Below are 24,164 nucleotides of genomic sequence, written 5' to 3' on the forward strand. Positions count from 1 at the left end.
TAGCCAGGCGTGGTGGCGGGCGCCTATAGTCCCAGCTACTTGGGAGGCTGAGGCAGGAGAACGGTGTGAACCCGGGAGGCGGAGCTTGCAGTGAGCGGAGATCGTACCACTGCACTCCAGCCTGGGGGACACAGCGAGACTCCGACTCAAAAAAAAGAAAAAAAGAAATAATTTTTTCTTTCTCTTTTGTCGAGTACTATCTCTCCCTAGGACCTAGAGTCCCACTTGGCCAGCATGGGAAGTCAGAGTGTTGATGGCCACGGTTCTTTCCAGGCTGGCGTTTCCATCAGTTTCCTAACCTCTGGGCACATTGGTGACCATTGCCTCAGACTTGTTGCCTGCAGGTTCCACTCTCTACAGACAAGGTTCCACTCTCTAGAGATGTGAAGTGTTACATAACATCAGAAGATAATGATTTTTTCTCTTTTTTTTTTTTTTAAGCTGGAGTCTCACTCTGTCGCCCAGGCTGGAGTGCGGTGGCGCGATCTCAGCTCACTGCAACCTCCACCTCCTGGGTTCAGGCGATTCTCCTGCCCCGGCTTCCTGGGTAGCTGGGAACAGGCGCCCACCATCATCCCTGGCTAATTTTTGTATTTTTAGTAGAGGCGGGGTTTCAGCATGTTGGCCAGCGTGGTCTTCAATTCCTGACCTCTGGTGATCTGCCTGCCTTGGCCTCCTAAAGTGCTGGGATTACAGGCATGAGCCACCGCACCTGGACAGGAGGTAATGATATTTTATCTATCAACATTTATTCAACAATAATACAATACATTTATTAGGCATCTATTGTGTGCAGGCATCACACTGCATAGAATGTGCAGCGTAAGCAAAGTACGAACAATGAGACAAAGATAAATAATATAGAAGTAGTCTCTTAAGGGAATTATAGTCAAGAAGGAGAGGAAAAGTGACTGAAAATCATGGCGTAATCATGTAACTCAAAGTATTTTTAAAGGCTTTTCGACCATATTATGTGCAGATCAAGAGTTTTATTTTGTTTTTGTTTTTTGTTTGTTTATTCTTAATCATGTTAATGTAGACTGACTTTAAAGACCCTAAGAAAATCTAAATCACATCAGGCAAGATTTATTTTTTTTTAACAACTTAATACCAGATTTGGTTCAGGCTTCATATTATCTTTGTAAGTAGCAAATGTAGCTGTTATTTGAAGCCATTAAAATACTAAATTTGACTGCAGCTGGTTATTGCACCCAGTCAGAAATGTAAAACTGATGAATTTGATAAGTTTCATTTGAAGCATTTGTGGGCATCTGCTGAAGTATGAAGTATCAGTATCAGTTATTCTTGGAAATGGAATGAAAAGAAAGAGTATTTAAATGGGAAACATCTTCCAGAGCTTAAAAAAGTTGTGTCATAATAATATTTACCAAATTGTCCCAGTAAAACAGTTTGGTTTACATTTTAGAATGTTAGACTCAGAAGAAATCTTAAAACAGGTCCAATTTAGCCCAGGCCCCTAGCTTTACAGTCAGATTCATGATAAGGAAACTGCGGCCCAAAGAAGTTAAATAATCTCTTCAGAGCCTTACTACTCAGTAAGACGTTGTGAGCTGATATTCATTTCGCTGAACAATTGGTTGGTGATTAGTTCAGCACTCCTTGGTTCAGCAGTCAGCTATGTTTTCTGCGTTCAGAGATGAGTCAGCATCCTCCTGGTGGACCTCAAAATATCAGATTCTCTACCACATTTCCATTATGCCTTTTTCAACACCAGCATGTTTTTCTTCTGGTTCAGTGAGCTTACTCTACAAGATATAGTCCTCCTCTCTTTTTATTCTACTTTATTTTGGGCAGTCATCTGTGTGGCAATCACAGATTTATTAGTTGCAAATAAATGAAAGAGCTTTGGATGCCTGAAAACAGCTGCACAGGCTTGCCGGGGTTGATGCATTGATGTCAGCCTCCGAGCTCAGGGTGTGTGCCAGAGTCTGGATCAGCTGCTCTTCCAGAATTGCACTCCTGTAACACAGCCTGGCATTATTAGGTTGCAATTATTTTTGCCTACAGCTGGCTATTCTTCATAGCCATTTTACTTTTTATTAAAGTGAGATAAAAAGGATTTTGTGCTTGAAAAGCTGCTATTTTGGCCATATCTTGAGCATAAGCATGGAATTTCTTATCATTCATAGGACTCAAGCAGGGCCTTGAAAATGAGTAGAAAGTGTATCATCTTGAGAATAAAACATATTGTTACAATATAATGCCTTTTTGGTGAACCCTGGAAGTGGCGTACTGTTAGCAGGAAGTGAATTTCTAACTTCAAATAGTTTTTTGAATTATAATTATGAGCAACTTGAGTGCCTTCTGTCTACCAGTTTGCTTAAGGGTATACATCACTTAATCCTCTCCTTTACCAAATGATAATGATATCATTAATTGTGTCACCTTCCCTATTTTACAGATGCTGGAAGTAGAAATTTGGCAGGGGAAGTAACTACCCTAGGATATACAAGGAGTCTGTCTTAAAGACCATGTCTTTACCATAATATATTGCCTCTCATGACTTGATGATTAGGCCTACAAAATCAAACAATAATTATATTTACTTCCTCCCTCAAAATGGTTTTTACCAGTGCTAGAATGTTTGCATCCACTGAGACATCATTAGATGTGTAGTCATAGATAATAGGTATCAAATGGCAGCTCTCTCACCCCTAGGTAAAGTGGTTGTAATCATTTATTTTTAAGCTACTCAACTATGTCCTTCATCATGATCTTGTTAATAATGCCAGGCCGCTAAGGAGTTATAGTTCATGAAATTTCATCATGTAAGCTTTCCAAGGGCCCTCACCTGCTGAAGTACCAACTTTCTTTAATTAAAATTTTATCCTCAAAAGTAACAGCCATATGTGTTTTTTTAGTTAGTTAATAATAAAACTAATTATTGTGCTGCATCTTAGGCTACATCTATTTTAATATGAGTACTCGTAGCTTTGTGTTCTCCGGCATCATTACCAAGGCAACATCAACTAAGCTGATGTTTCTATCAGGAGGTATTGGGGACACATTTTAATCAGACACATTTGTAAGGCAGTGTCTGTGTCCCGCTTTTGCTGCAAGTCATATTGATGGTGAGGTACTAAAGCTTCACTGCTCAGTTAAGTGTTCCTTAAAGTGTAGCTATGGTAAGATAGAGATCATTTACAAAAATGTGCTTACTGACTTGATAACAGCTTAAAAATGATTTCCTATCAGGTGCAGTGGTGTGCACCTATAGTCCCAGCTACTCAGGAGGCTGAGACAGGAGGATTGCTTGGGCCTAGAAGTTTGATGCCAGCCTGGGGAATATAGCAAGACGCTTGTAAGAAAATTTCCTATGTGATAAGAAATGTTTTTAAAATATGGCTGAAAATATTACCATGTGAGAGAAAATTTGTACTTTGGGATGTCATATCAGGAAAACTTTGCTTCTACATTAAATTTACAAAGACCCCTCCAAGCTGTGGGTTGTCCCTCTTGGATCAGTCTTAGATGCCTGAACTTGTCTAAGTGACATTGAATTGCTCTTTATCAATGGATATGCATTCCTTGTGAATTCTTCAAGCCCTCCGTCCCTCTTCTACCACCTTTTAAATACTTAGAATCCTTCTGGAGGAGTGTATTGATAACCAGGCTCCATTTGAATTGTGTTATACTTGGATGATAAAGAATGAGAGTTACTCATCTCTCCTCCTGAATTAAGAGTTTTCAATTCTGGATTTTTGTGACTGGGTTTCTGGGCTTCCAGAAGAAACCAGAGAAATTTTATGAAAATTGCTTTCGTATGTGCCTGGGTACAATTAAGTAGAAAAGAGAAATTTTATGCAAAATAACTTTTGTATGTGCCTGGGTACAGTTAACTAGAAAAGGAGCTCAATACTTTTATTAAATCTTTGATGTGATCCATATTTCTTTATAAATATTAGATGTCAGTACCCTTGATCAATAATTTTTCTTAGTAGTGCCCCGTTCTTCCCGTTTCGAAGACTAGTGAGGAAACTAAGCAGTAGTTCCTAAACTGAGGACTCAAGTTTTCTGGGAATTTCTGCTGTTAAAGATAGTAAGTAAAATATGTCAATTTAAATAAGATTAATACAAATTAATATAACCATTCTATCCCACCCACCCCACTCCCCAAAGAAAGAATTTTGGAGATGCTCTCTGAGTGACTGGTGGTGGAAATTTGATGAGGGAGCATGCCACAACATTCATTCATTTCTATAGGCACTGTTTTGAACCTAATTAGATGCCAAGCTGTTTTAAATAGTTTTAATTCCTTGCTTTACATTGTTTAACTTACATGCATAGTGAACCATTGGTTAAAGACAAAGAAAACAAGAAACAAATGCTGCAATGCAATTTATCAAGAGCGCAGAATGAATCCCATTTTTCTAAGTTCATTTCAACAAAACCTTCACTATGTTTATAAAAGTGTGTATCATATACATACACATGAAAATACAGTGTATGTGCATATGTGTGTAAATGTAAATATGTATATGCATGTGAGTGTAATACATATGTGTGTGTATGTATGTATTTACTGTACAATTTACCATCTGAACCCATACACATTTGAGAGGGAAAAAGAGGGCTATTAAAAAATAAACTAGAGCTACAACCATTAACAGACATATCTGGTCGTCCCATATAAAACTGGAAAATTTGCCTTTTATTAAAAAAAGATAGGCGTCAGAAAGTTGGATTGGATTTTAATCTTCATTTTATGCAATATATGTTACAATGTATATTAAATATAAGCTACTGATTAAAAATAAATAAGCAAATGAATTCCAAAATATATAGAGAGAAAATAGTGACATTTATATCTCATTTGCTTGTTTTTGAAAGAATAAAGGCTATCTATATTCTGTAATTTGTTTTTCTATGGTTAGTGCTTGCAGTGAGCAGCATAAGTGCTTTTGTCTTGTTGATCAATTAGAAACAAAACACAAAGATCAAAACCAGCCAGTTGACTTTATAAATGCATAAAGTGTAATATTTTCAGACATTGTTTGGATGTTTTGTCTATTTTGGTACTTTAACATGTCTTTAATTTAATGTCCATTTTACTATTTATTCAGTCCCTAAAGCCCAACATTTCAAAAAAAGTCTGTTTATAAATCATAGTTTTACATAGATAAGTAGAAAATAAATTAAACCTCATTTATCATTTATTAAATAGGGAATAGTAAAATTGTTCCATGTGTGTTGAGAATATTATTAAACATTGCATTTTAAAGAATATTAGAATATTATTAATAATATGTTAATTGAAATATTATGCTTTCTTTAAAAAATCACTTGCTCAATCTTTTATTGCACAAAAAAATTATAAAATGGTTACATTAGAAACACTGGGAAAGTGGAAGTTTCTCTATTCCTCTGCAAGGGACTCAGATGTGTTAGGGATTGAGAAGCACTGTAATAGTCTAACAAGTTAGAAGACAAGCCTTCATGAGAACAGCTGGCCAGGGAAAGCAGAGGAAGGGTGGGCAACATTTTGTCTCTTATCTTTGATGCAATGACGCGGAGCTGCACTTATTAAGTCACCGGAAAAAAGATGGAAAGGTACCTGCATGAATCCAGACTGCACTCAGCACCCTTTTGCTCTAGGATGGCTTTGGGTGAAAGGGAGCTCTCCTTTGATGGCGAGAAAATGTAGCCTATTGTAGGAAGTGTAAGCATAGCTTTGATTAGGAGACAAAAGACACAGTGGAACTGGGCTTATTCCTTATATGAGAACAAGAAGGAGACCTCAATTTTCTCTGAATACTTGGTGACACGCATGGAGTAGAGCTTCTAACTAAGGAATACAGCAGCCTGGCTGTCCTGAAATTACAACCCAGAAATCACTGCTCTACCAGGAATGGGAGTCTGGGCCCAAGTGCCTTTCTAGGTGGTTCCTGTCTGGATATCTGCTCCCCAGTTACAACCAGCTTGACCTTCCACTCTCTGCTGTATGGAGAGGTTGGCCTACCATCATTTTCACAGCTGCTTCTGCCACTTTTGCTACTAGGGATTAAAATTTCTCTATAATCCAAAGGCCGAAAAGAGCATTCATTGCCTGACCCATGGTCTCTTCCATGTGGCTAGCACATAATGAGTGTACCTTGGCTCTTGTGGAGATTTAGAGTATGGAAGCCCTGGAAGGAGCAGTTCCAGGAATAGTGTGTGTGTGCGTTTGTTTTTACAGATCTGTCTTGGTACTACCAACACCCAGTTTGTTCTACATCTATGGTATAATCCTGGAGAGAGTGAAAATACCCCTATTTACTGAGCACCATTTAGTGGAAACTAATGCTAACTACTACACAGTAAATGCCATGTGCTGAGCAAGTCACATTATGTGACATCTACCTGACCTTCACAAAAGCCCTGGGAAGGTGGCAATTAACTTACTCCCAGTTAATAAGCAGGAAAAGTGAAGCTCAAAGATATCAGGCAACTTCCCAGAGTCACAGAGTCAGTGGTCAGAAGAACTAGCATGGAGCTTGTGAGTTTCCCATTAGAAAGCAAAAATTCCTTAGATTTAAACCAGAAAACTTTTAGTCTCATTTAAATATCACTTCATACTATTCACCTTGAAGGTGATTGCTTTAAATATTTGAACAAATTATGGCTAAATGTACTAAACTTGAGACTAATTTCTAGTATAGAATTTTCTAAACCAAATGTGTTGTCAGAATTGTAAGGACCAGTTAAGGTCATTGTAGAAATAAACTAGATCCTCCTTTTTTCTTTTTCATTTCCCTGAAATAGTCTTCACCCATTGTTATCTATTTGATCTCAGTCATCTGGTTCTGCAGCCAGAGAAGGAAAATGTCAAATTCAACAAAATGAGTAGTACTGCTTGAGTTGAATCATAATTTAACTTTTTTTTTTTTTTGGCTCTACAAGATATTTAAACAGTAACATTGCTTAATAATACTTTCTAAGTTATTATCAATTCCCTACAAACGTTGCCATTTCCTCCAAATGGAAAGGCAAGCATTAGGACCATGAGTCAAACACTCTACCCTAATATCTAATGACATATAAATTTGAGAGTTAACATTTACTTTAATTGCTGAAGCAGTCATGCTAAGTGCATCGTCTGACATATTACCAGGTGTTTAAAAGGGTAATTTCTGAGGGGAAAAAAGTCTCTAAAACCAAGAGACAGTATTCCACTAAAAGCATTATTCATCTCTTTTAAAAAATCTTCAGTTAAATAGATTGCCTCAGTAGTTTGGGAAATGGTCCCTGACATAGAAACATATTTCTGTAATCTTTGAAGGGAAGGGGAGTGCTGGTTATTCTCTGTTTCCTCCCAACACATAGCCATTCTCTATCCATCTCTCCTGACCCCATAAGCTGCATCCGTCAGGTTCCTTTGCCCCCTGGCTTCCACCTGGGTTTTGCTAATGGAAAGCATCAGCTGCCAGAGATCAAAGGTCAGAGGGAGAGAGAGCAGGTAGAGGGACAGCCAGCGAGTAGTCTTCTCACCATTCCCTTTTCACCTTGGGATGCAGCTGGTTCTGGCAGGCAGCCCCTCCTCTCTGCTCTTGCTAACTGCTCCTAACACTGGTTTCTCCCCTAAGACCTACAGACAAGGGGAGAAAACAGTTCCCTACTGTTATTAGGCTCTGATGTCTTCCTCACTTGTTGATCCCTCAGCTTACCTACTCATTTGGCAGTACTCCCTTTGTTAAAACCTCATCAATTGAATCATTTCAATGGAATTCCATTGCTTGACAGGACTCTGAGGAGATGGGGGAAAAGTCACTAAAATACCTGTGTCCTAATTCTGGCACTTTTAAACCGTATGGTCTTAAATGATCTACACAGTTCCTCAAGCTTCACTTTTATCTTCTGTAAAGTGAGAATAATAATGATACCCACTTCACAAAGCACTGCGCCCTGTGAGTACAATAGGGTGAACCAGGAAGTGTGACTATATTAGTTTGAATAAAGAAAGGAGACTGCTTGCTTTCCTCTTTGAGTTAGTGTAAGTGTGGTCTATACTAATCCACTATATGACCTCCTTGAAATGTCGCCTATTGGTAATTAACTACTAATATGTATTTCTAAATTTTGGGATAGAATGATAGAATTGAGCTGATATTTTTAAAAGAGATGGTTTGATTCCATTTTTTGCAACTCATACATTACTTGAACCTCCAAAACTTATATTGTCTTTCTCCCTAATGGCTTACTCTGTGTTATCTTAGAAAAGTTTGTTGGTAGCTCCTGGGGGCAAATTAGGTAAGTCCAATTCACTTATAAAAGATGTATTCTCCAGGTTCCTAGTAAGGACACAATAGCAGCAGAACTGGCACATGTAGGGGAAGAAAATGGCTTTTTCTCCCAATTATGAAGCACTTGTGGACTATTACCAACAAAACAGAATACAGTTCCTCAGTGTGAGCAGTCAGGAAGCAAAGCTATTTCTTGTAACCTAGTCAGTGACATTTGGAGGAAGCATCGTGGCATGTATGTTGGGGAAGTTAGTTACCAAAAACTGGGATTTTGTCCCTGATTATGAGAAATTCTGTGTATGATCCTGAACAAGTAGCTGTCTTAGTCCCGTAAACCTCAGCAGCAGCATCCAGAGTTTCTTGTGCCAGGGTATCGCCACATCCATTGTTCATACTCAAGATAAATGAATGTAGGCTTAGTGAGGGTCAAAAGAAAATGGGGTGCTGTGGTTAGAAAAGCAAGAAATACCGCCTCAAGGAGGAGTAGGTGAGATGCAGTCTCTTGTTTGCTTTTCTTTTAGGTGAAATGTTAAGGCATATTCATAAAGGAGCAAACTCACATTTACATCCTAAAAAACATCAGGCTACAAGAATCTCATCTTGTTTTCCAAATGCCTCATCCAGTTTGAGAATGCCAAACATAATCTGTTTCAGATGGCTTTTTCCCTCCCTTTTCTCACTCCTCTTTTTAGTCCCTTTCTGTATTCCCTCCTCCTTTCCCTTTCTGGACCTGTCATTGCCCCATCCCACCATCAAGAAGTAGAATTTAAAAACTGTGCTGTTAGAAGGAACCTCTTTCCCATCCCCCTGCCCAGAGGCAAAGGGAATAAGAGAAAGTAGTTACTGTCTGTCCAGATTTCTTTTAATACTATTGTGATAATGATAAATCATTTCCCTCTGCACTGGCAAGGCTTTGGACTCTGTGTTCTGTATACATCGCTTCTTCATTCATTTTCTTCAAGATTTTATTTGCTAGCTTATTTTCTACTTACGTGCCATTGCAAGATACTTGTGGAGTGGCTGGAATAGGACAGTTTTTTAAATTAGCATCATTAATGAATGTTCTTGAGGCGCTGAATGTGAAATACAGGGCTAAGCAAACATGTATAAGATATGCTTCTTTTCCCAGAGGATTGCAACCTACCTAAGAAGCAGGAGCTAAGTAAGTAATAAAATGTGATTCAAGGTCATAAAGTGGGGAGTGCAAAGAATGAGGCATGGGCAGTAGCATATATTGGTTATTGACAGAGGCTCAACCACTGGTGAGCCTCTTGTATGTCCTACAAGAGAGATCTTAGCCTATCCTCACAGCTTTTGATGAAAATATTGTGCCAATTTTACAGATAAGAACAATGAACTAAGAGAGTAGAGATGGCCCCCAACACAATGTAATTTGCCAGATCCAGTGTGAGGGAAAAAAAATCATGAGTGGGCTAAACAATAGGAATTCAAGTCAGTGTGTTTGAGAGCCAGGGCCCAGCAGAGATTCTCAAAGTGTGGTACCCAGACCAGCAGCATCAGCATCACCTGGGAACCTGTCAGAAATGCATATGTTTGAGCCCCAACCCAAACCTGCTCAATCAGAATCTAAGCATCTGGGCATTAAGGCTTAGCAATTCGTGTTTTAATAGGCCCCAGAGGTTATTTGGAGGCAGGTTAAAGTTGAGAACCATTGACCCAGGAACAGTGTATTTCAGCTGGATGGGGAAGCAGGCAATTAGAGACAGGTGAGATGGTGAGGCTGGGTTGAGTGGCAAGCAGTGAGAATCCAAAGCTCTGAAATGGCAGCCTGCAGACCTGGTTGGGTGTGAATGGGCCTGCTATAGCACCCCTCAGTGAGTAGCCTGGTGTCCTGCTGAGGATAAAATGTGAGGACTATTCCAGGCTTTCTTAGACCAAGTGTTCCTGCTATCTCATTACTCCGAAGACAGGGATCCCTCTGCCTGAGAATTTAGATAGCTGGTTGTCCCTTGTGAGGGAGCTCCTCTGCAGCCTCAAGGGAACTTGAGAAAAGAGGTTTATGACCACTTAAAAATACTCATGGCTTCATTTAGGTGCTTGTAAAGCACTTTTAATCATGATGAAATGCAAGTATTGTCTTTGAATGCCTTGAGTGGAAAGGGAAAGTTAATGAGTGAATGATTTGAATCATTTCTCTTCTTACCCTGGAGCAAGCCATTAAAAGAATGAAACTTCTAGTCAAAATGGAAACAGCCTGCCCCAGAGGGATGATTGAAAGAGTCTTTAGGACAGGCATTTGTCCTTTAGTTTTATTTTCACTTTAATTATTATAAAATCTGATTTGAGTGTTGACCATAGCCTCCAGTTCCAGCCAGCCGAAAAGATAAGCACATTTGTATTTGTGTGGACAAGTCTGCAGACTTCTGATTGTTGTCTCAAGCCAGATAAAACAACCCTTTTAAATAACAGTTCCTCATAAGGTGAGATTAAAGATATTTCTTCTTGCTGTTACCAAGGAAAATCATGATCTAGTTGATTATGTAGATGAATAGAAAGTATCTCTTGGCTATTGCTTGGGGTTGTGACCCATCTGGTGCCCACACTCTTTACTTTGGGTAAATTATTGCTGTGATATTGATGAAATTACAAAATAATGGAGAGTCAGAGGTCATGTTCCCCAACTCTAACTAGAATGAAAACTTTAAAAATGTTTAGTCCCAAATTCTCCTTGGAAAACATTGGTTACAGGTAAAATACATACATTTATATCAAACTTAGTTGTGTTGTTGTTTTCAATGAGCTATACATTAGATAACCTAGAACTAATCAATTGCTGTTGGGTTGTAATGAAATGTAAACAAGTGGGCCTTTTTTTAATGGCATTCTGAAATTTAAAACTGACTGATTATATCTACCTGAACCTTAAGGAAAAATCAGAGGAAACTTGATCCTGAAAACATTAGCACTTAGCATTTTGTACGTACATATGCTCAAATAGTATGTATCCATAGTATGGTAGAAAATATCTTACTGAAGCCTGTTTCACTCTCTTCATGGAAATTTCAGCTGATTGTCCATTTTAGTAAATAATATAGAGCATGTTATTCCTATCAACTGATCCTGTCAATTAATTTGCAGTGGAGAGTTTGTGGGACCATGGACTTCTGATTGATCTTTAACCAAATCTTCCCTGGGTTATTGCAATTCCATGTGGTTTAAAAAACACTAATCATGTTCATCAAATAAATAAGCACATATTTCCTTCAGGTTCTTCTCAGAAGTTATCTTGGGTAGCTTCTGTTGTCTTCCCAGAATTATGTTATAGCATTTGGTTATGACTCCTAATAAGCTCTCTGAGCTGTCTTGTGTCCTCAAGAGGAAAAAATCCAGGACACTTTGCTGCTGGATCAAATAGGGTATATAGTAGGAGTAGGTGAAATAGAGAGCTACTAGATGATTCAAAGAGAAAGCTCAACTCTCTGTCACCCAAATCCCAGCGTTCTTGGTTGTATGCAACCGTTGATGTTGAATGCGCTGTGAATTATGACATGTTCATAGATTTTCCTACTCTTTCCCAGGTTTTTCATTTTTTTAATCTCTTCTTTTAAAATATACTAATTCTGACATCTATCACACGTTAAAAGAGGAAGAAAAACAAAACTATAAAATCCCATCAACCCTATGCCTCCCTCTGGCTCTCTGCTCCTTTCTCTGCCCAGGATGGTGCTTCACTGCCAGGCTTCTCAAGCTTCTCAAAGGATTCTTTTTCTTCCTGTCTGGCTGATGTACCCATCGCTAGCCTTGCTTTTATTGAGGTCACTGGTTTTTTTTGTTTGTTTTTGTTGTTGTTGTTGTTTTGTTTTGTTTTTAAGTAGGGTCTGTTTTCTTTTCTTCCTTGGCAGTTCTGCAACTGTGGTCATTGTCACATTTTTCTTTCCTGAAACACTCCCCTACTTCTTCTTCCTTGATACCATTCTCTTCTAGTTCTTCTCATTTTCCTACTACTCCTCATTCCCCTATCCAGATTTTATTTTCTCAGTCCAGTATTTGAATATGATTGTGCCTTACAACTCCATTTTGATAGTCTTCTCAATTGGTACCCACTCATAAATATATTGTCCTTAAGAGCAACTATGTCCTGATGACTTCCAAATCTATGCCTCTAAAACAGGCTGCTTGCCTGAGCTCCAAACCCCAGACATTTTGTTCATGTGTTTACTGATCATCTCTATATACTTGTTCTTTCTGTATTTATAGCTAAGGCACTGCATTCCACTTCCTTACCCAAACTAGAACCTGGAATTTATTCTTTTTTTTTTTTTTTTTTTTTTTAAATTTCTGTCACCCCCTCCTTGCAGCTCATAGATGCCAGTTTCTGACACTTCACATCTACATCTCTCTCTCTTTCTCTCTCTCTCTGATATGTCTCTTTTCTCTGTTGCTGCCACCCTTGTCTTAACTTCATGTGTTCATCATCCTTGCCCTAGATTATTGCTTTTGCTTTCCAGTAGACTTTCTACTGCCAGTTATACAACCCCATGTTGTCTCATGGAGAAGTTTTATGAAATGGCTGTTCATCATTTCATTGCTCTGCTTGTAAACCTTACATGGCACCTTAAGTCTTTCAGCATTAAATTCCAGTTTTATAGCATGCTTTTCAAGACTCTAGGATTTGAGCCTAGCTCCATTTCTATCCTCTACTTCCTCTGCCTGTTTCTAACCTATTGCTATGCCTGTATATTTACAATTCTCGAACATATTTTTTGTACCTTTGCTCTTTGCACATGCTGGTCCTTATGTTTATGCCTCTTTTGTGCTGATTATTTCCACATTGCCCTACCCCATTAGCATATATCTGCTCATCTTCTAATGCTAGGTTCAATATGACCTCTTGGAAGCTTTCTACTGCATGCTTCTCTTATCCCTACACACAATAGAAGTAAATACTCTTTCTTCAGTGATTCTAGAGTTGAAGACAGGTGCCTATCCAAGTGTACTGCAAGATTCTGTTTATGGCCTATCTCCACCATTTGTATAAGCTCTGTAAATGGCTTTTATGGTCATTCTTACACCAAATGGCAAGAGGAAATAGTCAATAACATTGTGGAAAAAAGAATCAAAGGGACAAAAATTTATGTGAACTGAAAATATGATTGCCTGACATTGAATATTAGGTCATTAGCATGCCAGAGCTATCTCACGCTGGCTCACAAGAGCCAACTGTTTAAAAATCAGGAATTTTGCCAACTGGTTGCTAAGCCCTTTGAGGCTTGAAAGTAGGCATGATGGGAATATTTACACTAGGGAAATCAGCAAGCACTGCAAATTAGGGCTTTTGTTTTACAGGGACACAGTTTTCCAGTAGACTACTGATATTCATGATTACAATGCAGTAAATTAATTCATGCTCATGTCCATCAACCATGTGATACCACCAGAAATCATAGATTCCTGTTTCTGACAGTTCATATCCTAAATAACTCTCTGCACCTCTTCTTTCCATTCCTATACCCTCTCCCTTAGTTCATGTCTTCATTGTCTTTGCCCTAGAAAACTACTGTTGCCTCCCAGTAGATGCTACCACTAGAACAATATTATTATTAAACCTACCACTAGAACAATCTTTGAGCAAGAGTCCTGCCAGTCTGTAATTGAAGAAGATAGTTATCATTGACTCCTTGGGAATAATAATGTATAATGCTTTATTATATAAAGAGGGCATTTTTAATTTATCATCAGTTGCTTATGAAATAATTTCTTTTTTTTTTTTCAGTTGTAATGACAGGTGGATTTCTACAGATTGAATCTGTGGCCATAGTACTTACTTCAAGATAATTGGCCAAGGCTAGATTACATCCTGTAACCATGCAACAATGACAGTAATTTGATCACAATGATGTTGACCTCATGACTTTTGACTTCATAATTACCTTGCTATGGTCAGCTGGCCAACAGCACTTCATCAATGAAAATATCTACCAGGAGGAATATTATCATGGGGACAATTATTAGAGTCATCTCCATTTTGACTTTGCCCCAAGCTTGGTCTGGGGAAAAAGCTTCTTAATGTTGCCTCAGCAGTAGTTTGCTGCCTCTCAGCCTGGTTTTCAGTATATCCATAATTAACACGACGGGTAGAGGTGCAAGAATGCCACATTTTCTTCTAAGCCACGCAACCTCATTAAGAAAGTAAAACGTTTGTGAGTCTTTCATGCAGTCTTTCTCCCTCTGGGTTGTTGAAGCTCTCTGGATGTCAGCACAGCACTATGGGCCACGAAAGTTCAGAGAATTACTTCAATAATATGACAGCCTCTTCCATTTAAAATGGAATTCAATGCTGGCTTCCCTTGGAGGCATTCATTGAAATTCCGTGCATGATCCATTCCTCTAGTCATTTAACAATGTGTCTCATGTTTGCCCTGATTTATAAAAAAGAAAGAAAGAAAGAAAACCAGCTTTGTATTTGTGATAACATGGATCAGGATAGTATAATTGCAGTGAAGAGGCCCCCGAGCCTGCAGTAATAGGATGGTTCATCTGATGTGTACTGCCATTAGAAAATGACCCATGCATGAATGTTCTCAGGGGACAGTAAAGAGGCTTTTAAGAATTACATTCTGTGTAGTATGAAAGCTAATGAGCAAAAGAGGAAGTATGGAGAAAAACTACTGCTTCAGGAAGCATAGTTCCACTTAGGGCCTGTCACAGCTCCCCTCAAATTCATTTGGATAGACTGGTCATTACTAGGATGGCTACTGCATTACCCCCATGTCCATGCACACTCCCTGCAGGTCATCCTGTACCAAGTTCCTAAGGAATTAAAACCAGTGGACAATAAATGGTGAGGAAAAGAAAGAGGATGGATACAGCAACTGCCAATAAATAAGGTAAAAAAAGACATTTATGTCAAAGATTAAAGAAGTCATAATGAACTTCAGCAAAAAAGAAAGACAAAGAGAAAAAAGCAATTTCTTGTACATTGTCTTTAAAAAATATTTCAGGACCACATTATGCTATTTTACTTCATGTATATGAACAGAACAGTACCTAATTATGATTTTAAGAGTATATATTTTAACCGTATCTTAATTTTTAAACATATTTAAAAATAATGTCTTCCAGTCTAGTCTGTATTGCTTTCTTATTTTAAAGGTTTTACTTGGCCAGTTGCGGTGGCTCACACCTATAATCCCAGCACTTTGGGAGGCCAAGGCAGGCAGATCATGAATTCAAGAGATTGAGACCATCCTGGCCAACATGGTGAAACTCCGTCTCTACTAAAAATACAAAAATTAGCTGGGTGTGGTGGTGCGTGCCTGTTTTCCCAGCTACTTGGGAGGCTGAGGCAGAAGCAGGAAAATCATTCGAACCCGGGAGGCAGAGGTTGCAGTGAACTGAGATCGTGCCACTGCACTCCAGCTGTGCGACAGAGTGAGACTCCATCTCAAAAAAAAAAAAAAAAAAAAAAAAAAAGGTTCCACTTAGGGTTTTAGATTACGTAAATTGGGAGGAGTTTGGCATATAGGCAAAAGAGAGAGTCACACCTTATTTGTCAAAATTAACAAACTGTGACAAACCAAATGCTTTGCCAGACCACTTGGTCTACATTGTAATTCCTTGGATTTATCTCCTGGGGTTTGAATTAGAGTAAGATAGAGTCTATAAAGGCCAGTAAAATTGATGCCTTCCTTGTGCCCAAGGACCCCTGGCTCTGACAGGCTTCATTGTGAGTGAAACTATGGAGGCTCTCTTCGGCTTTACATGAGGGAGAAGTTGCAGGCAGGAACACCCATAACCCCAAAATTCACCTTTCTGAGGCAAGGCAATGATTCCTCTTTCACAAAACTGTAGCAATACTAAAATATCAAGCTGTGTATCTGTTTTCTCCACCTAAGGCTACCATGAACACCACAAGGTTATCAATAGATGAAGCTAGAAAATATTTCTGTCTTAAAGGTGATGTGCCCCAGTAATGAAATGAGACAGGAAAAAAATCCATAGCGTTCACAGAATTAGAAAGTAGACTGATAGTAGTCTATGAATTCCAAAAGTACAGCCATCTCCAAGTGGCCTGAGGGGTCTTTATTTCTCCAAGCCTTCATCTGATATCCCAGGTTGTTAGGCAGAGTCCCTGTGTATCTTCTTTTTTTTAACCTGTTTTTATCTTTCAAATAATATAAATACTATTCTTGTTTTTAAAGGCCAAGTTACTTTCCCAGAGGCAGTCACTAGCCTGGAACAGTCAAATCATTGAATTGATCATATATTTAATGTGGAATTAAGCTATTTGCATATTTCAAGATTTTAAGATTATTTCAAGAAAACAAGCCAGAATAAATATAGTCTCTTCAAAGATTGTGAGGAAAGCCATTATTTGAAATGGTCCTAGTAATTAAAAACTATAGTATCACTGACTGGAAATGAAGTAAATGAAGGGACAAGAGTCTGTTTGAATAGCCCCACCCATACCTCACCCCTCAACTGTCTACCTTGTGTTTCGCTCTCTAAGTAACAAGCCTTCAACCTGTTATTGAGTGATATGAGTTAATTCTGACAGGTAATCATGTTTTACCTTTAATTTATCTTGTTTTTCTTTATTTGATATTAATAAAATCTTGTTCACCAAACTGTGGAGCATAATTCTTATCTTTTTTACTTAATTGTTTTAAATGTTGAGAAAGCAATGTAATAAGCAGTCAGTGAATACTTACCACATAAAAGGGATGATGTGAGGGCTATGTGAACTAGCAGAATGTATAAATAAATGGTACTACAATTTAGCACAGAAAAGCAAGGATGCCAAAGTCAGAAAACCGCCATTTAAATTTTAGCTACAATTCCTCGTAATAGCTGTGTGACCTTGGCAAGTTACTATATCCTCCTAAGTCACAGTTTTCTCTTCTGCAAATGGAGTTTAGTAATATTGACTGCCTTCTAGGATTGTCGTAATAAGGGCTTAATTCGCTGTTTGGCTTAGAGTAAGTGATCAACAAATATAGCTAGTTTATAATGGAAAATCCTCAAAGAAGATGAAGTGCGGAAGAATTGACATGAAGCCAAGAAAACAGCCCCAGGCAGATATTATAAAGTGGCCAAATGCACAAACTGTAAAACCGCAGCTGAAGGACAGGGCTTTTCTGGATAAGCAGTTTTCTTCTTCATATTCTTCACCAGCTATACCATTAAGCTAAGCTACTGTAATTCTACCTCACACCATGTACAAAGAGCAGAGTTTGATTCAGAGTCAAGGCTCTTGCTGGTTCCTTTGAAATTTGGAGAAATATTCATATCTTGTCTTCAAGAGAAGTAATTTTTATATGAAGCAGCTTGCTAAGTCGAATCATTTGAAAAGGCATTCTACCATATTAAGATTACTTCGTTTAATAAACACATGTATATCACGCTTCTTGGGTGGATTAGGAGAGGCTGTGAGAATTGGCCAGCTTCTGAAGAAATGTGCTTGGTATAGAAATTTGCCCTCTTCACTATACTCCCTTTCCTGTTTCAACCTCCATAACTAACAGTAGACATAATAGAAATGCAGAGATAGACACTACTATTGTGTCTGTCATTTCATTCATTTCCAAAATATTGAAACTGTAAAAAACTACTCAAGTAAGAGTTAAAATCATATCAGTCACAACCATGCCAATCTACAATCCCTAATCAATTTACATTCTAATTGTTCATAATTGTGCTACATGAAGATAAATGTTTTCTTGACTGAATATTAACAAAATGCCCTCAAACTACAAATATTATGCAACTGTTGTATTTTAGTAGAAAACCTATTCCATTTTCAGATTGATACAATGCAGACATTTTAAATCTTATAAACTCCTCGATCTTTGCCAAGTGCGATGTTTTATTTGCTAGGAGGCATTTGTCCATTCCTAACCTTTTTACCTCCAGAAAATAGATGACACATGTGACTTGAAAATTGAATCGATCTTGACTGAAAAAGAAATAATAAAAGTAGCTAATGTCTTTGTCATCTCTAACAAGCCTACAGGGCAGATACTGTTGCTGCTTCAGTTTTGTAAGATGCATTATATCTTGCTAATCCTCAATAAATATGAAAAAGTGATCATTTCACAGCTAAGAATTGACAAACTGGAACACATTTCTCATTTGAATAGACAAGATAAGCAGTTCCCACCAGTGCTGCCATCTCTGCCTTCGGGTGTGTTGTGTTCCAGGCAGGCACTGTCGGTTCATTCGTAGGTCACTGCTGTTTTATTTCTATTTGTCTGTTTCTGGACCAGAACTCAGATTTTCATCCAGACAGCTGCCTGTCTTAAAGATCATTCTGCGATCTACCTTCTGTGACATAATTTAAAGAAATGAGTAATCCCAATTAAACCATTGCAGGTGTAAATTTCTTGCCTGGAGAGAGAATTGAGAAATAAATGGGATTCATGAATACAAATTGGGCTCTCCTTACACTCAAGTTTTCATTTTGAAATGGTAAAGTATTCACTCCCCACATAAATCTGCATTTGCCTTAAGTGTGTTTACCATGGGAACCCCAATGTAGAGCTGGTAGCCCATTGCTATGCATAACTGAATATTAAAGTTTACAAATCATCAGGCAGAGGAGGCCTGGAGAAGGAGATGCTGCGGCAGGGCAGCTGCATCTGGGCTGGCAGCAAAGATGAATCCTGCTGTCACAGGCTCTGCACCTTTACTGGGTTGGGGCCACCCAACCTGCCCACTCTTTTTCTCTCCTTAAATATTATTTGATATTAAGGATTGCTTCCTCTTCCAACCAAGACATCCTGCTTTCTGAATGTCTTAACAGCTCTATTATTTTCCCTTCACCCAGTTTTGGTTTAGAAGGTGGTGTGTTAAATGAATCTCATAGGCCACCTAATTTATTTTGAAACAAATGCTGCTGTGAAAGGATGGAAGGATTCAATAAGGAAATACATAAATAATCTTCAGACACTAAGCAGCCCTCTCCTCTTTCCCCCACTTTCTTCTTCTCCTTCCCTCCCTTCCTCTCCATTTTGTTGTTGTTGTTGTTGTTGTTGTTTGTTTACATTGTAACTGTATTCTGTGAAGATCCATTGAGGCCAATTGGCTTTTCAGTGTATAAACAAATATAATCCAAAGTACTAAATGGCACTCCTCTCATTTTCAACTTGTGCTTTCAATCTTCAGCCAGAAGTAAGGCCCTATTATATTCACAATTATATGGACTTGAGAATGAGTGTACATTGCCTGCCCTTTGCTATAGAACTAAATCAGAAGGAAGTCTGTTGGTTATAAGTTTTCTATGATCGTCCCAAGTTATTTTCTTATGTATATAATAATTCATGCTACAAAGAGCTTGATGTGGTTTGGAATAATGTCATAATAAAATGGTAAAATAGCCTTGGAATTGTTCAGGGCAATTGGATGTATGAATCACAATGGGAGACCTAGACAATGGAAAACAATCGAAAACAATTTTCTACAATTAATGTCAAAAGAATTGTCTCTCACGTCTCTCTGCAAATGAGAACAGAGAAGTAGAAGTAGTGAAAATTGTAATGTGGGATTAATCGCATTTCTTGTTCCCAGATCTGATGGGTTTTCCTTATTGTATAGATTTCAAACACTGTAGCTATGCAGAACTCTGAGCTGATCTTATTAGTCTTAAATGGACCTGCCAAGCATATTAAAGGAAGGTTCTGACTGTCTACTGTGGACAGAATGTAGCTCAAGGAAATGTGGTCACTACCCTTAATTATATTCATAATATGTGGTGTATTTACAATAATTTAAAATAATTCAGTAAATTGAAACCATTATGAAGATGATTTACGGTGAGTAATAAGAATGTAAAACAATGGGACACATAAGGAAGGTCAAAGGGTAGCTTTTTAGATTACACACTGGTTCCGCTCGCCAATTGTAGGCATAGGTCAGACCTCCCAAATTGGCCTTTTCCCAAGCTTGCTCTCCGGTTCTCCAAACCGAGGATGCCTTGCTTCTATCTCATTTGATGAACTGAGCCAATCTCCTCATTCAGTGACTATTTGCAAGCCAAATTTTCATAATATTTCTGAAATGAATGAAGATACATTTTGTATATCCAAGGATAGTTAAGTGTTGTCTTCTATAAAGACTATAATATAATGTGGTCCTTTAATATAAAGACTCTCAGAGGCACTCAATATATAGATTATTAACAATGCATATTGATTAGCTAGTTTTTAACTTTCGGCTTCAATTTTCAAAATCCTATTGTGAAAGTTAGTTCATATTTGTGTTAAGAAAATCTAGGATCTTAAAGATTCTTTTCTGTCAGAGAACTGTATTACGATAGCAGTTCCACTTACTATCAGGTACTCTACAGGGTTAATAATGTGAGCTCTGGAAGGAACTTATTATACAGCATAAAGTGAATCTCTTTCATTTCTCCACCATTGTGTCATTTTCACCTAAATCATAACTTTCTACCCAGCATTTACAAGAGCAATCCACAGGCTTCCTTTATAAGGATGCATTTGAAACCACTCATTGAAGTGAGGATTTAAATAACCGGAATAAATCAATTCTGGCCTACTTAAAAAAAAAAAAAATGAAAGCTAACAAACTGACCCACCCAGAAAGACACGAACAGATAAATTTTTGAATATTGTATTCTGTATTATCTATTATATGTATTAATACTTGGTCACATATTGGAGTGTTTTACCAAAAGATTCTCTCAGAAGCTAGTGGCGAAACAGAATAAAAGTATGACATGCGTTCCGCTTGCTGTTGCCTTTTTGTCTAAGGCAGTGGTTATTGTGAATTCCTCAGGGTAGCGAATCATTTGGTTCACTAGGACATGAAAAAGTAGAATTCATCCAAAGTTAATGGGCTGTTTGATGGTCTCTATTTGTCAAATGCGATTGTCTGGGAAAAGAGGATAGTAAAGGAATGAGTCAATTTAATTTTAAAATAACTTGATAATCTGTTAATTCTCCAAATATCCTCAAAACCAAAGAAAAAGCCAAATATGAAAGGTGTAATTTATAGTAGTCATTTGGTATAAGTAGAGTCTTCTGTTTTTGTGTCATGAAAAATTTATCATTGTCATATGTGTTTAATAGACCATTCTGCATAACAATAGAAATTTCAGTTAATTTTTAAAGCCATAATCTTGTTCACTCTTAGAAGTAAAAAAAAAAAAAAAAAAAAGAAAGAAAGAAAGAAAGAAAAAATGCATTCTTATGGAATAAACATCTGATAACACATTCTGAATGTGGAGATTGAGATGTCTGAAGGCTGCCTTTTGAACTAGTACTTTTACCCCATGAAACACCTCTGTGTTCTTTCTGGCGCAACCAGTTCAAAAGATCTCTTTTCTTCACAGGTTACCAGCCAGTCTTGTCTGGTCAACAGGGATTCCAAGGCCTAATAGGAGTGCAGCAGCCACCTCAGAGTCAGAACGTGATGAATAACCAACAAGGAACTCCGGTGCAAAGCGTGATGGTTTCCTACCCAACCATGTCTTCTTATCAGGTGCTCATAAACAGCTTGGAAAATTGTGTTATAAAGTAGCATTTGTCAAAGTGGAAGCTGTGGATATGTCCCTGGTTTGGGTGGCTGGCTGGGTAGTGGGTTCTTGGCCCATAACTGTTGATAATTTACTTTGAATCAAGATTATAATAGAAAAGTAGAAAATGCAAAAGATACGCTTCTATCACTACTGTGGCTTTTGAATGCTCTGCTAAATTTATTTCCATATAACTTCATATTCATGGAAGAAAATGCATTAGTCTACAGTTTTATTCATAAAGATCTTTGGAAATTTTATTGCATTTTGCTTATTGGTAGAAAGTCTTCATGACAAATTCCCATTCATTTTTGTACACATCCAAATAAACTTCATTTTTCCATAAATTTAAGTTATAAGAGATTTTAATATGGCATCTCAGATTCATTTAAAGGGCATTTTTGGAGCCTAACAACTGCATTCTCTGGACTAAACCCAAGTTAAGCATTTTAAAAGTGTTATGTATCCTTTTGTGCTGTATATTATGAAATACCCCAGAAGTAGAAATAAAGAGTTAGTGAAATGGTATAATAATTAAATTTAACTGTACCAGGTGCTTCTGACCCTAAAGGACCTATCCTAGGACCCCTACCCTACTATTCTGATTCATGTTGCATCGACTTCTACCTGTAGTTCCACAATAAGTGTTCTCTAAAGTTGCAGGTTGAGAGTATAGTGGGTGCCCAGGACAAAAGCCCTTTGTACTATGGAGGGCTCCAGGACACTTTGCATAAAATCGGAAAGGGTGCATGGCTTTTCAAACTGAGAGAAACGCAGAGTGGAAGGTCTAGACTATAGTTTCTAGAGGTCATGGAGAGAGAAGGGAAGTCAGAACTAACACCTTCTGAGCATCTGCTGCATTCCAGGCAGTGTGCCAGGCCCTGTACACCATCCCTTCAATCCTTTCAATGGCACTTTGAAGCATGTATGTCATTATCGCAATGGACTAGGGAATCAGAGGGGCTAAGTGACTTTCCAAATGTGAAACAACCGATAAATGGCAGAGTTGGAATTGATGACCTGTTAGGTCTAACTCAAAAGCTTGAATATTTTTCATGACACCATGTTGTTTATTGTACAGACCAAAAGTAGCCTCTTCATACAGGGTTCTTGCTTGTGTCTTTTTACAGGTGCCAATGACCCAGGGTTCTCAAGGACTGCCCCAGCAGTCATACCAACAGCCAATCATGCTACCTAACCAGGCAGGTCAAGGGTCACTCCCAGCCACTGGAATGCCTGTTTACTGTAATGTCACACCGCCCACCCCTCAGAACAACCTTAGGTTGATTGGCCCACACTGCCCCTCCAGCACTGTCCCGGTGATGTCGGCTAGCTGCAGGACAAACTGTGCGAGTATGAGCAATGCCGGTTGGCAGGTCAAATTCTGAGAGCTCTGGTTGTGGTACATTTCTTCAGCTATTTCTCATGGCCTTTGATGGAAGAGGAACAAGGTGGGAAAACTGGCTGAGGACTTAAGTATTCACTCAACACTCAAATGATTGCTGCTGGTATTCTGTAAAAAAATAAACAAAGACTAATATACACGTTAGCTGGTTAATGGTGCATATTTCTGTCATGTCTGCTAGGTATGCCTTTATAGCTTAGCTAGTGACATGAATTCATCAAGGTAAGATTTTCTCCTACCACTGAATACCACTGTGTAGATTATAATATCCCTAATTTGGATTAGTTTTGTACTTTGTGTTGAGTTTGTGATGCTAAAAGTATTTAAAAATTATATACTAAATCACATTGTACCAAAGCTGTAATGGAAAAGAAAAGAAGAACTGATGAATTGAAGGAATAATTTATATACATTATAGAGTTTTCTTTTTTAATGGATATATACTGTATTGTAGTGTTTAATCATAATAAAACTATTTGACCTTATGGAGGAAGGTCATGTTTTTACCACCAGTTTGGTTCACTATGTCTTCCAATGTGTGTTTTCTCATGTGTCACTGTATTCCTTTCAAACACTATCTCATGAATACTGCATGGAAAAGGTTTTTCAAGTATTTATAAGTAAACTGCCATCACATGGGGATATGCCATAGCAAAGACTTAACCAACTGTAGTTTATTGTCGTAATACTAAAGGGTCCTGAAAATAAGATGGCATCCATTTCATTCATTCATGAGGTTTGCAATTTTAAAGTACATACCTTCCTATTAATTATAGGACTATTAAAAGCATGTAGTTACACTTCACTAACTAGGAAAACCTGTGTATCTTCGTTAACAACAGTCCTATACCAAACCCTGTTCTACCTTCATGCGAGTTTCATTATGTACCCAAAAACAAGGTATCTTTGTTTAGAGGAAAATCAAAAGAGGCATAGTCTAATCCTGCCTGTTATATTGGGTCATACAATAGAAAGTGCCACTAGTATTGACAGTGAGTCAGTAATTCAAAAGTGCTAATGTTTGTCC

The 24,164-nt window shown here is 38.0% G+C and overlaps 1 protein-coding gene across 2 annotated transcripts in view; it reads left to right on the forward strand.

Annotated features, from left to right (window-relative positions):
• The window catches only part of ARPP21 (cAMP regulated phosphoprotein 21), a 157,916-nt gene extending 134,257 nt beyond the window's left edge, over nt 1-23,659 (forward strand). For both annotated transcript variants that reach the window (XM_025375233.1, XM_025375234.1), the window contains 2 exons: nt 21,550-21,698; nt 22,863-23,659. In XM_025375233.1, coding sequence (XP_025231018.1) covers nt 21,550-21,698; nt 22,863-23,120 — 407 coding nt within the window. In that variant the 3' untranslated portion in view covers nt 23,121-23,659. The remainder of the gene's footprint in view (nt 1-21,549; nt 21,699-22,862) is intronic.
• The last annotated feature ends 505 nt before the right edge of the window (nt 23,660-24,164 follow it).

The sequence above is a fragment of the Theropithecus gelada genome, chromosome 2 (assembly GCF_003255815.1).
Source record: "Theropithecus gelada isolate Dixy chromosome 2, Tgel_1.0, whole genome shotgun sequence".
Classification (NCBI taxonomy): Eukaryota; Metazoa; Chordata; class Mammalia; order Primates; family Cercopithecidae; genus Theropithecus; species Theropithecus gelada.